This window comes from Mobula hypostoma, chromosome 7 (genome assembly GCF_963921235.1).
Source record: "Mobula hypostoma chromosome 7, sMobHyp1.1, whole genome shotgun sequence".
NCBI classification, from domain to species: domain Eukaryota; kingdom Metazoa; phylum Chordata; class Chondrichthyes; order Myliobatiformes; family Myliobatidae; genus Mobula; species Mobula hypostoma.
Window position 1 is genome coordinate 141,878,642 of NC_086103.1, and position 12,658 is coordinate 141,891,299.

The following is a 12,658-nucleotide window of genomic DNA, read 5'->3' on the forward strand; positions in this document are numbered from 1 at the left end:
GATATCACTTTAGAGAAATTACATAGGCTTTACAAATTTTTTATTTGTATTTTATTCATGTACGCAGTCTACTCTGGATAACTCAATCACTTTTTAATTAAAATTCTCCAGTAATTACTCTTTAGTTAGGGTTTTATAGTTATATAACTGCCCAGCAGATTATTGGCACCCAATTGCCCACTATTGAGAACATCTATCATAAACGCTGCCTGGGCAGAGTGAAAAACATTATCAAGGATGCATCTCACCCTAACCATGGACTTTTTACTCTCCTCCCATCCGGTAGGCGGTACAGGAGCCTCCGCTCCCGCACCGGCAGACACAGGAAAGCTTCTTCCCTGAGGCTGTGACCCTGCTGAACCTCACATCACAGCACTAAGCAGTATTGCACCCATATTGTACTGTCTCAGTACTTTTATATTTGTGTGCTGTAGCACTTACTTTTTATTCACAGTTATTTTGTAAATAACACTATTCTTGGCATTTCTGGTCGGATGCCAACTGCATTTCATTGGCTTTGTATCTGTACTCGGCACAATGACAAAGTTGAATCTAATCTAATCTAATATAATATAATAATTACTCTATAGTTAGGGAGTCAGACAGGCAATTCTGTGGATGCAGGAAAGAAACATGGATGGTAGTTTGCCTCCCAGGTGCCAGGGTCCGGTATGCTTCTGATACCCTGAAGTGGGAATGGGAACAGCCAGAGGTCATGGTACATATTGGTACCAACGACATAGGTAGGAAAAAGGAGGAGGTCCTGAAAACAGACTACAGGGAGTTAGGAAGGAAGCTGAGAAGCAGGATCGCAAAGGTGGTAAAATCTCAGAATTACTGCCTGTGTCATGTGACAGTGAGTAGAGGAATAGAATGAGGTGGAATTGGAGCAGGGGAACAGGGATTCAGATTTCTGGATCATTGGGACCTCTTTGGGGGCAGGTGTGACCTGTATAAAACGGACGGGTTGCACTTGAGTCCAGCGGGGACCAATATCCTGGCGGGAAGGCTTACTAAGGCTGTTGGGGAGAGTTTAAACTAGAAGTGCTGGGGGGTGGGAACCGAACTGAAGAGACAGAGGAAGAGGCAGTTGGCTCACAAATAGGTAGCTTGTAGGCAGTGTGAGAGGGAGGATAGGCAGGTGATAGAGAAGGGACACGCTCAGACTGATGGTTTGAGATGTGTCTATTTTAATGCGAGGAGTATTATGAACAAAGTGGATGAGCTTAGAGCATGGATTAGTACTTGGAGCTATGATGTTGTGGCCATACAGAGACTTGGATGGCTCAGGGGCAGGAATGGTTACTTTGAGTACCAGGCTTTAGATGTTTCAGAAAGGACAGGGAGGGAGGCAAAAGAGGTGGGGGCGCGGCACTGTTGATCAGAGATAATGTCACAGCTACAGAAAAGGTGGACGTTCTGGAGGGACTGTCTACGGAGTCTCTGTGGGTGGAAGTTAGGAACAGGAAGGGGTCAGTAACTTTACTGGATGTTTTTTATAGACCACCCAATAGTAACAAGGACATCAAGGAGCAGATAGGGAGACAGATTCTGGAAAGGTGTAATAATAACAGTGTTGTCGTGGTGGGAGATTTTAATTTCCCAAATATTGATTGGCACCTCCCAAGTGCAAGGGGTTTAGATGGGGTGGAGTTTGTTAGGTGTGTTCAGGAAGGTTTCTTGACACAATATGTAGGTAAGCCTACAAGAGGAAAGGCTGTACTTGATCTGGTATTGGGAAATGAACCTGGTCAGGTGTCAGAACTCTCAGTGGGAGAGCATTTTGGAGATAATGATCACAATTCTATCTCCTTTACCATAGCATTGGAGAGGGATAGGAACAGACAAGTTAAGAAAGCGTTTAATTGGAGTAAGGGGAAATATGAGGCTATCAAGCAGGAACATGGAAGCATAAATTGGGAACAGATGTTCTCAGGGAAATGTACAGCAGAAATGTGGCAAATGTTCAGGGAATATTTGCGTGGAGTTCTGCATAGGTACATTCCAATGAGACAGAGAAAGCTTGATAGGGTACAGGAACGGTCGTGTACAAAAGCTGTTGTAAATCTAGTCAAGAAGAAAAGAAAAGCTTACGAAAGGCTAAAAAAACTAGATAATGATAGAGATCTAGAAGGCTAGCAGGAAGGAGTTTAAGAATGAAATTAGGAGAGCCAGAGGGAGCCATGAGAAGACCTTGATGGACAGGATTAAGGAAAACCCCAAGGCATTCTACAAGTATGTGAAGAGCAAGAGGATAAGACATGGGAGAATGGGACCAATCAAGTGTGACACTGGGAAAGTATGTATGGAACTGGAGGAGATAGCAGAGGTACTAAATGAATACTTTGCTTCAGTAATCACTATGGAAATGGATCTTGGCGATTGTAGGGATGACTTAAAGTGGACTTGAAAGCTCGAGCATGTAGATATTAAGAAAGAGGATGTGCTGGAGCTTTTGGAAAGCATCAAGTTGGATAAGTCACCGGCACCAGATGAGATGTACCCCAGGCTACTGAGGGAGGAGATTGCTGAGCCTCTGGTGATGATCTTTCCATCATCAATGAGGTCGGGAGAGGTTCTGGAGGATTGGAGGGTTGCAGCTGTTGTTCCCTTATTCAAGAAAGGGCATAGAGATAGCCCAGGAAATTATAGTCCAGTGAGTCTTACTTCAGTGGCTAGTAAGTTGGTGGAAAAGATCCTGAGTGGCAGGATTTATGAACATTTGGAGAGGCATAATATGATTAGGAATAGTCAGCATAGTTTTGTCAAAGGCAAGTCGGATGTAGTGTATATGGATTTCAGCAAGGCATTTGATAAGGTACCCCATGCAAGGCTTATTGAGAAAGTAAAGAGGCATGGAATTCAAGGGGACATTGCTTTGTGGATCCAGAATTGGCTTGCCTACAGAAGGAAAAGAGTGATTGTAGACGGGTCGTATTCTGCATGGAGGTCGGTGACAGTGGTGTGCCTCAGGGATCTGTTCTGGGACCCCTTCTCGGAAGTGGAGGGATGGGTTAGAAAATCTGCTAATGGCACGAAGCTTGGGGGTGATGTGGATAGTGTGGAGGGCTGTCAGAGGTTACACCGGGATATCAATAGGATGCAAAACTGGGCTGAGAAGTGGCAGATGGAGTTCAACCCAGATAAGTGTGAGGTGGTTCACTTTGGTAGGTCAAATATGATGGCAGAATATAGTATTAATGGTAAGACTCTTGGCAGTGTGTAAGATCAGAGGGATCTTGGGGTCTGAGTCTATATGACGTTCGAACCTGCCACGCAGGTTGACTCTGTGGTTTAGAAGGCATATGGTGCATTGGCCTTCATCAACTGTGGGATTGAGTTTCGGAGCTGAGAGGTAATGTTGCAGCTATATAGGACCCTGGTCAGACCCCACTTGGAGTACTGTGCTCAGTTCTGGTCGCCTCACTACAGGAAGGATGTGGAAACCATAGAAAGGGTACAGGGGAGATTTACAAGGATGTTCCCTGGATTGGGGAGAATGCCTTATGAGAATAGGTTGAGTGAACTCGGCCTTTTCTCCTTGGAGTGATGAAAAATGAGAGGTGACCTGATAGAGGTGTATAAGATGAGAGGCATTGATCATGTGGATAGTCAGAGCCTTTTTTCCAGGGCTGAAATGGCTAACATGAGAGGGCACAGTGTTTTAAGGAGCTTGAAAGTAGGTACAGACGTCAGGGGTAAGTTTTTTACGTAGAGAGTGCTGAGTGTGTGGAATGGGCTACTGGCGACCATGGTGGAGGCGGATACGATAGAATCTTTAAGAGACTTCTGGATAGGTACATGGAGCTTAGAAAAATAGAGGGCTATGGGTAATCATAGGTAATTTCTAAAGTAAGGACATGTTTGACACAGCTTTCTGGGCCAAAGGGCCTGTATTGTGCTGTAGGCTTTCTATGTTTCTAATTAGATAAGACAAATTAACAGAGGATCACACACAAGATGCTGGAGGAACTCAGCAGACCAGGCAGCATCTATGGAATAGAGTATGGGTTTTTTTTCCTCTTTTTCTTTTGGTTTTTTTTTGTTTATATATATATTTTTTTCTTTTTTTTAGTGTTTAATCTCATTGAGTTTGGAAGTCTTTTATATCTATGTTACTTAAAATTCATTTTATATATGCTGATGAACATTTTTCCAATCTCTTTGTACCAACTTTGTTATTGAGTTTATAATTTTGAAAAATTAATAAAAAGATTTAAAAAGAAAGGAAGGAATAGAGTAAACAGTCGATGTTTCAGGCAGAGACCCTTCATCAGGATATTAGTTTTTAATAATGGAGAAATAATTTAAATTAAGCAACTGCATGCGTAATATTCCTAATATACAAATTAAAATGTTATTGCTTTGCTAATAATGTCAGCCTGAGTTTTGCATTAGAAAGTAGCCCTCCATGCCCTATTCTACTGTGTTAAATTGGTAGAAGATCGGAAGAAATCAAGAATGTTGCTCTTTTTGTCCTGCTGTCTATCTGAATTCCTCATCTACATTGTCCCTGCAAGTGGTATAGAGGGTGGGGGGGAGGGTAAGAGAGCTCTGATAGAGTAGGTTCTGTTCAAAACGTGCTTTATACAGTTGAATGTTCCTGTCTTTTTAAAGCAGGAAATTTGCAGCTGTGAGTGATGCAGTGGGATATTTTCTGATATTTGAGAGAGTTGGATGTACTCTGAAACTAGAGGACAAATGGTAATGAGTGATTTCAAATTGAAGTTACCGACTTTGGAAGTCAAGCTATGGAGGCTTTTGGCGTCTACATACATGATTAAATGCTGCCAAGCAGTTGTTTGGATTAATTAGGTCCCCTCTGAGACTCCATGCCTTTTCTTAAAACAGCTGCTTAAGTGCATTTGTTTCATAGGTCAATTGTATTTATGTTACAGGAAAAGCCCTTACAGCACTTGCATCTTAAATTTTGAGTTCTGTGAATGCTACTAAGTTTAGAATTATTGACTGATTTTAATCCTGAACCTTTGAATGCATGCACTTTATTATTGTAGAATCAACTTATAACTTAAATAATAAAGAAAAGGAAGTAAGCATATTTATTTACCTAAATTTTTCTTTTGTTGATTGTTTACTCATGTCCCTTAGATCCAACATGAGATGACAGATCATAATGCTTATTTTCTTCTCCTAATTCAGTGCTGTAGATGCAGATCATCTAGACATTCAATTTTCAAAATCCATAAATTTTCTTGAGGTGATTAATAAATAAGCAGTGCATCAGTGGAAATATTAGAAAATGAGTTATTTGTCTGGTCTGATCAGTATAAAGCCTATTCTAAGACTATTTTATTAGCAGATATTTCTCCTATACCTCTTTTCCCTCAAGAGTTGTAGTTCATTCATTTGACATTCTATCTGTTCCTATTCTTGTTTCGATTGTTCCTTCCTATTCTAGTTTGCATAGTTTCCTATGTTATTTTATTCTTCACAGTCAAAGCATTTACCCAGAAATTCATTCCCTGTCAACTAAATGCACTAACAGCTGTACATTCCACTCCAACTCCAAATTCAGTTCCTTTAACTTCAATGAAACTGAATTTTAGAAGCAGTTTAGAAAGCACGTGCGCTGCACTATAGCCCGTTTTTACACAAGTAAATATATTTTTCATAACCATTATCTGGTTTCTCTCTTAGTCACCAATTTAGTAAATCTTGGCACATTAAAATTGACTAGATTAAAAGTACTCTCAAATCCAAATTTTTTATAATCCATTAATCATTCCATACATACAAACCAAATATTAGACTTCTTCCAATAATTGTAATGGGAAATTGAGATAATTAGCATTTTTAGAAGTGGACCATGCATATGTAGGTCATACAAGAACAGATATCACATTGGTACATGGAGTGCATTCCCACTGTAAACAAAGAACCAAGCAAAGCAATGTGGAGTACTGATTTGACACAGTCAAGCATTTCGGAGCTTGGCCTTCCTTTAACTTTGTATGATCATGCACGTATTCATAGCAGGAAGAACTCCCATCCCTTGTCTTTACTATTTAAAGGAATCAGCAGCTGTATACAATTGATTGTTACTGATTTCTCATGGCTGTTGCTGCATTTCTACAATTGTGTGACTCTTTCTATAGTTATTTCAAGTTGCAAGGTTGTCAAGGCCAAGACCTTTTGCTGCTCGCATGCATTTGCCTTTGGGAACACCTTTCAGCCAGAGTGTTGAAGGATAGGTTTTCATATCTGGGTCTCACAAGAAAAGATGAGCTGTCTATTTTCCAGTAAGGACAGCCTTGTTGAAATTTATTGTGAGCTGTAACTCCAGCCCTGGTGAGCAATGGACCACCCTGCTAGAGACAAGGAGATTAAGGCATCACATTATTTCTGGAGTTGATATATTTACAATATCTCATAGCCTTCTGTCCAGTCTTGTGATTTGACTAACTACATTAAATGGAACTCAATTCAGTTAATTTTAATAGAGGAAGTAATATTATGAAAATGGACAAGATTAACAATAGATCACCAGGACCTGATGATCTACTTTACAGATTACTTAACCAAGTTGTCCTTAAAGTAACAGATCCATTACTGTCATTTTCCAAAGTTCTGTAGACTCCAGAATGGTTTCAATAGAGTGGAGGGTAGCATAACTCCACTATTTTGTTTTAAAAAAAGGAAATACAGAAAAAAAATAGGGAAATATAGGCCAGGGAAATATATGGCTTAAATGCTGGAGACCAATTTTTTTTTTGAAGTGATGGCAGCGCTCTTAGAAAACAATAATAGAATTAGGCAAGCTCAATGCAAATATGTGTCTGACAATTTTTAAAGATATAAGTGGTAGAATAGATAAGGCAGGAGCTGTGGGTGTATTTAGAAAACACATGTTGATTTGCTTAACATTCCCGATTTGACAAAACCTATGCTTCTAGTTATTTCTCAGCATTAATATATTTTAATGCAAACACGTAGGCTACATTTATTCAAGGTTGTTTCAGGCCAACGTACTTGTTTCTTATCGAATTGGATTTTATGTCCAAATCAGCGAGAGTGCAAGATCACTGCAACAATTCTGATGGCTCTAGGGAGTGAAGTATTTTTAAATACCTCTCCGTTCTCCCTTACAACCACAAGCCCAATGATAAACAACCCACTAATATTCTAAAATTTGCATCCCTGAATTTTCTCCTGACTTAATTATTTTACTCTGTGATAAGTAGCATTTTATAATATAGCATGCATCTATTTCAAATCAAGCATGTTTCTTTGAAAACTGTTTTCGAATTCTCTAGGATGATCCACATATGAATCTAGTAATGGAAGCTATCAAGAATGATCCACTCAGGCAAATGGAGCGAGAACGGTAGTGTACATCTGTTTTGAAAATTAACATTTTAAAATTTGCTAACTCTGGAATAAGGGAATAATTACCGAATTCAGTGAAATCATAGCAAGATTGTCATTTCAGTGTATTTGTCACTTATACCATATGCTGATAACTGAATGGACAAACTGCTCACTGTTCTGTAGAAAACAGATCATAGTCCTTTGTAAATATTTATATATTAATACCACATTACTAAAAGGAAGTCATGTATAAAAATTGTTTTGAAAGGAAGACAAATGCAGGGCAGCTCATATTTTCAAACATTTTTGTGGCTTCCTTTTAGAGGAGTTTGACATGAAATCTAGAAAGAAATCTTAAGGCACCCTTTTAGATTATTCTACAATATTTAGAGATTATATTACAGAACTGAAAGTAACTATGTTCTAAAAATATGTAATTTTGCAGGAAGGCAATGGCAGAGAGATTTATTATGACTGCAGCTAAGTTGATAGCACCTGCAATTGAACCATCTTTTGCTGCTGGATATGACTGGTAGGGAAAATCAATTCAATTTAGTACTCTGGACTAATTACTGTAAGTAAATAAGTGCAAGAGATCATTATATTGAAAACCCTGGATAAGCTGAACATCAATATTTACTCTCAAATACAAGGCATTGGTCTCATTAATATAAAAGTTGCATTATTTTCCAAGAGAAGAGGCACTTGCTAGTTTAAGCACTTTGTGATGCTTGATAGTTAAAGTTGCAATATGTAGAAATTGTAATAGATGAGTTGATTCTGGGTAAAATACACTTATGTAACAGATTTTACTATATGTGTGTAAAGCACGTATTGCCAGAATGGGAATGGCAAACATTGGGTTCTTAAATTTTGATTAATGCTCTGGATTGGAGCTGTAAGTAAATCCTGATAACGCACCTATTAATACTCTTGCTCAGACTGGTTAGCATTCTGAAATTCCAGCAAACCCGAGAATCTCAATCAGGGCTGTGGACCATAATTGGACTGGTATTTCAGTTGCTCTTTGCGCTTTAGCCATGATGAAAAACTTGACTGGTTGGGATTGCTTTCTATAGAATGGAGAAGACTGAAGTGAAATTTAACTGAGCTGGATGAAATAATGAGGAGCCTAGCCAAAATAAGGGGCCAGGTTCCCTTAACAACAAAACAGGGTGTTAAGGGAATACTTGAGAGGGCCGAGGGAGAGCTTAAGATTTATTTTGTATTTCAGAAAGTGATGGGTTGAAACAGGCATAAATATGTGGGATGCACTTGAAATTACGTAACATATAATGGACCAAAAACTAGACTGATACTTTTTAGATGGTACATACATATTGGGTTATTTGATGCAGTGGTCCCCAACCTCTGGGCCGCGGACTGATACATTGCCGCGAAGAATGCAGTGGTGCAGCGGTAGCCGGAACGCACCCAGCACATTTTTAAGAAAAAAGCCGAAATAAACAAGCTAATTAATTAGATATTAGCTTGTTTATTTCAGCTTTTTTTCTTAAAGATGTGCTGGGAGCATTCCGGCTACTGCTGCACCACTGCATTCTTTGCGGCAATGTACCGGTCCGTGGCCCAGAGGTTGGGGACCACTGATTTGATGTCCTCCGTGGTAAATTTCTAATATATATAAAATTAAATAATGAAATGAAATCATTTTCTATGAACAATGATTTGAACATTCTGATAGTTAGAAAGCTGATGTCCAGTGATTATGAGCTTTAATGAATACTGGACTGTTTTCCTCAAACATGAGGAAGTCTGCAGATGCTGGAAATCCAAAGCAACACACACGAAACGATGGAGGAACTTAGCAGGTCAGGCAGCAGCAATGGAAAAGAGTAAAGAGTTAATGTTTTGGGCCGAGACTCTTCTTCAGGACACAGAAGGAAGGGGGAAGACGCTAGAATAAAAAGGCGGGGAGGGGGGTGGAAGGAGGGTAGCTGGAAGATGATATGTGAAGCCACGTGGGTGGGATAGGTCAAGGGCTAGAGAAGAGAGAATCTGATAGGAGAGGAGAGTGGTCAGTTGGAGAAAGGGCAGGAGGAGGGGACCCGGGGGAAGTAAGGCAGGTAGGAAGTGAAAGGTGAAAGTGGGAAATAGAGGAAGGAGGAATAGATTTGTTCATCAGGAGGAGAAATCGATATTCATGCCGTCAGTTTAGACGGTACGCAGACGAATTGACATGTCAGAATGAGAATGGGAAATGGAATTAAAACGTTTGGCCTCTGGGAAGTCCTGCTTGTGGCAGATGGTGCGGAGGTGCTTGATGAAGCAGTTCCCCAATATACGACGGGTCTCACCAATGTAGAGGAGACCACATCAGGAGTACCCTACACAATAGACATCCCCAGTAGATTCGCAAGTGAAGTGTAGCCTTATCTGGAAGGACTGTTTGGAACCCTGAATGGAGGTGAGGGAGGAGGTGTATAGCCAGATGTAGCACTTGGGCTGCTCACAGGGATAAGTGCCTGGAGGGAGATTAGTGGGGTGGGACAAATGGACAAGAGAATCGTGGAGGGAGCGATCCCTGCGGAAAGCCAGGCGATAGGGGGAGGTAAAGATATGTTTAGTAGTAGAGTCCCTTTGAAGTTGGCAGAAGTTGCAGAGGATAATGCAGGTGAAGAAGCTGATAGCTGGTAGGTAAGGACAAGAGGGACTCTATCATTATTATGGCTGTGAGAAGATGGAGTGAATGTGGATGTACAGGACATGGAGAAGATGCAGGAGAGGACGGCATCAATGTAGAGGGAGGGAAAACCCCATTCTTTGAAGAATGGGACATCTCTGATAGCCTGAAGTGGAAAGCTGTGTCCTGGGAACAGATGCCACAGAGGAGGAGTAACTAAGAAAAGAGAATAGCACTTTTACGGGAGATATGGTGGGAAGAGGTATAGTTGAGATAACTACAGGAATCAATAGGTTTATAAAAGATGTTGGTTGACAGTTTGTCTCCAGAGATTGAGACAGAGAGATAGGGAAAGGGGAGTGGTGTGTCAGAGATGGACCATGTGAATTGGGGGCTAGGTGGAAGTTTGAGGCAAAGTTGATAAAATCAACAAGCTCAGCTGGGTGCATGAAGCAGCACTAGTGCAGTCATCAATGTAGTGGAGGAAAAGTTGGGGTATATACCCGGGGAAGGCTTTGAACACAGGCTGTTCTACATAGCTGACGAAGAGGCAGGCATAGCTGAGGTCCATGCAAGTGACTTTCTTGAGTTTGGAGAAAGCGTGAGAGGCTAATGGAAAATAGTTCAGCTGGAGGACCATTTCTGCCTGACGGAGGAGGGCAGTGGGGGAGGGGGCTTGGTTGGTTCTTTCGTTAAGAAAGAAGCGGAGAGCTTTGGGGCCTTCCTGATGGTGCCAGGGAATTGAAAATTATTGAGGAGATCCAGGAGTGTCACAGATGTAGGTGGGAAGGGACTGAACCAAGTGGGATAGATGGAATTCAGATATGAGGACATAAGTTCTGTCGGGCAGGAGCAGTCAGAGATAATAGGTCTACTGGGACAGTCCAGCTTGTGGATCTTGGGCAGGAGTTAGAAGCGAGCAGCAGTGCAGGGAAGGGGAACTATGAGTTTTGTGGCAATGGTTGGGAGTTCTCCAGAATGATAGTGTCAGAGACAATTTTCTGATGGTGTGGAGTGTGGGTCCTCCTCGAGGGATAGGTATGAAGCATACTCTACGTTCAACTAACCAACTTTGCCATAGCCCATCTCAACACAATGTAATCATAATTTGACAATTGTTTGAAATCCTCATCCATAAGTTAATTGAATATTTAATATGGAAAATAGGAATTATGTACATGAAAACCTTGCGACACAGCATGTCTTAGTGGGAAGCCTAAGAATACTAACCCTGAGATGGAGTCTTTTCAAAATAAAAATAATTTTGTGCTCTGGTACTGACACTTTCACAGTGATTGATATATATGTTCTCCTTGTTCTTCTTCCCTTCCCTCTAAGCATGAAATATATGAGAAGAATCTGGATTTTAAGTAACTCATATTTGATCACTAATTTTTGCAGGTGTGTGGAAATGGTTAAGACTTCCCAATATGTTGAGCTAGCTAATGACCTGGAAATTAATAAAGCCATCACTTACCTGAGACAGAGGGATTTTAACCAGGTATCAGTAACTTTGCTATTTCTGTTGAATTCTTGCAAACTCTTCAAAGAGATTCTTAGGGTTTGAAATTTTTAAAAATTCAATTATTTTTGAAGAATTAAAGTTGTTAAAAAAATCAGAATGCGCCACCAATTTTATGTATTGATCATTTTAATTTTGATAGTTTGTTTATCACTCCTAAAATTTATTTGAGGATTTTATGGTAAATGTGGCAAATTACAACTGCTTATTTTCCTGTATCAGGACTGCCATTAAGTTGATAGAATTGAGTTGAGTCAGATTCATATAAATTGTTACTGCTTTATTAGGAACGATATACACACTTTATTTTAGTGATTGATTCCAGTTTTGAATCTGAGCACATTATTTTAACATATTTGCCACCTGTGTTTCAGCAATCAAATTACCTCTGCCTTAAAAGCACTGACATACCCTGCCTCAATTGCTCTTTGAGAAAAAGAGTTCCAAAGACACTTTGCTTTATTTTCAAATAGCAAATTGGTTTTTGATTCTTCACAAGAAGAAAAATCACTACATCCATGTTGTTAGTACCTCACGGGATCTTGTATTTTTCAGTCAAATTGCCTTTATTCTTCTAACCTCAGGCTGATAGCAGCGTTATGAAACGAACTATGCCCTCCTATTAACAATTTAGTTAACCATCTCTATAAAATCATTGTAAAAATAAAGAATTATCATGTCATGATGATTCTTTATTTTTAACAATGATTTTGTTTTTGTGCGTTTGCAACCTATTTGCAACATCACTGTGCCTGAGATTTTTGTTCTCATCAGGCATTGGATGCTAGTGTTGGTAATGCACAGATCTTAGCAGTGTATAACCAAGTGAGGGCTATTATCACACTTGAGCAATAATGCATTATCACTTTTGCTTAAAAAGAGAGACCAATACTGTGTACAGTACTCCAGATGTGGTCTTAAACAAATATTTATGTTAATTATAAACTTAATATTCTGTTAATTGTCATAATTACATGCTTTGTCACATTCTATCATTTTTAGGAATCATAGAACATCAGATAGTTCAATATAGTACAGGCCTTTTGGCCCACAATGTTGTGCCAGCCTTTTAACCTACTCCAAGATCAATCTAACCCTTCCTTCCTGCATAGACCTCCATTTATCATGTATTAGGAAATCTCACCCTCCAAAATCTCTCACCATTT

The 12,658-nt window shown here is 39.8% G+C and overlaps 1 protein-coding gene across 1 annotated transcript in view; it reads left to right on the forward strand.

The window, feature by feature from the left end:
* Window positions 1-12,658, forward strand: part of ift88 (intraflagellar transport 88 homolog) — an 84,566-nt gene that overhangs the window by 27,106 nt on the left and 44,802 nt on the right. The window contains exons 11-13 of the mRNA XM_063054177.1: window positions 7,275-7,345; window positions 7,775-7,861; window positions 11,372-11,471. Of these exons, the coding sequence (XP_062910247.1) occupies window positions 7,275-7,345; window positions 7,775-7,861; window positions 11,372-11,471 (258 nt within the window). The remainder of the gene's footprint in view (window positions 1-7,274; window positions 7,346-7,774; window positions 7,862-11,371; window positions 11,472-12,658) is intronic.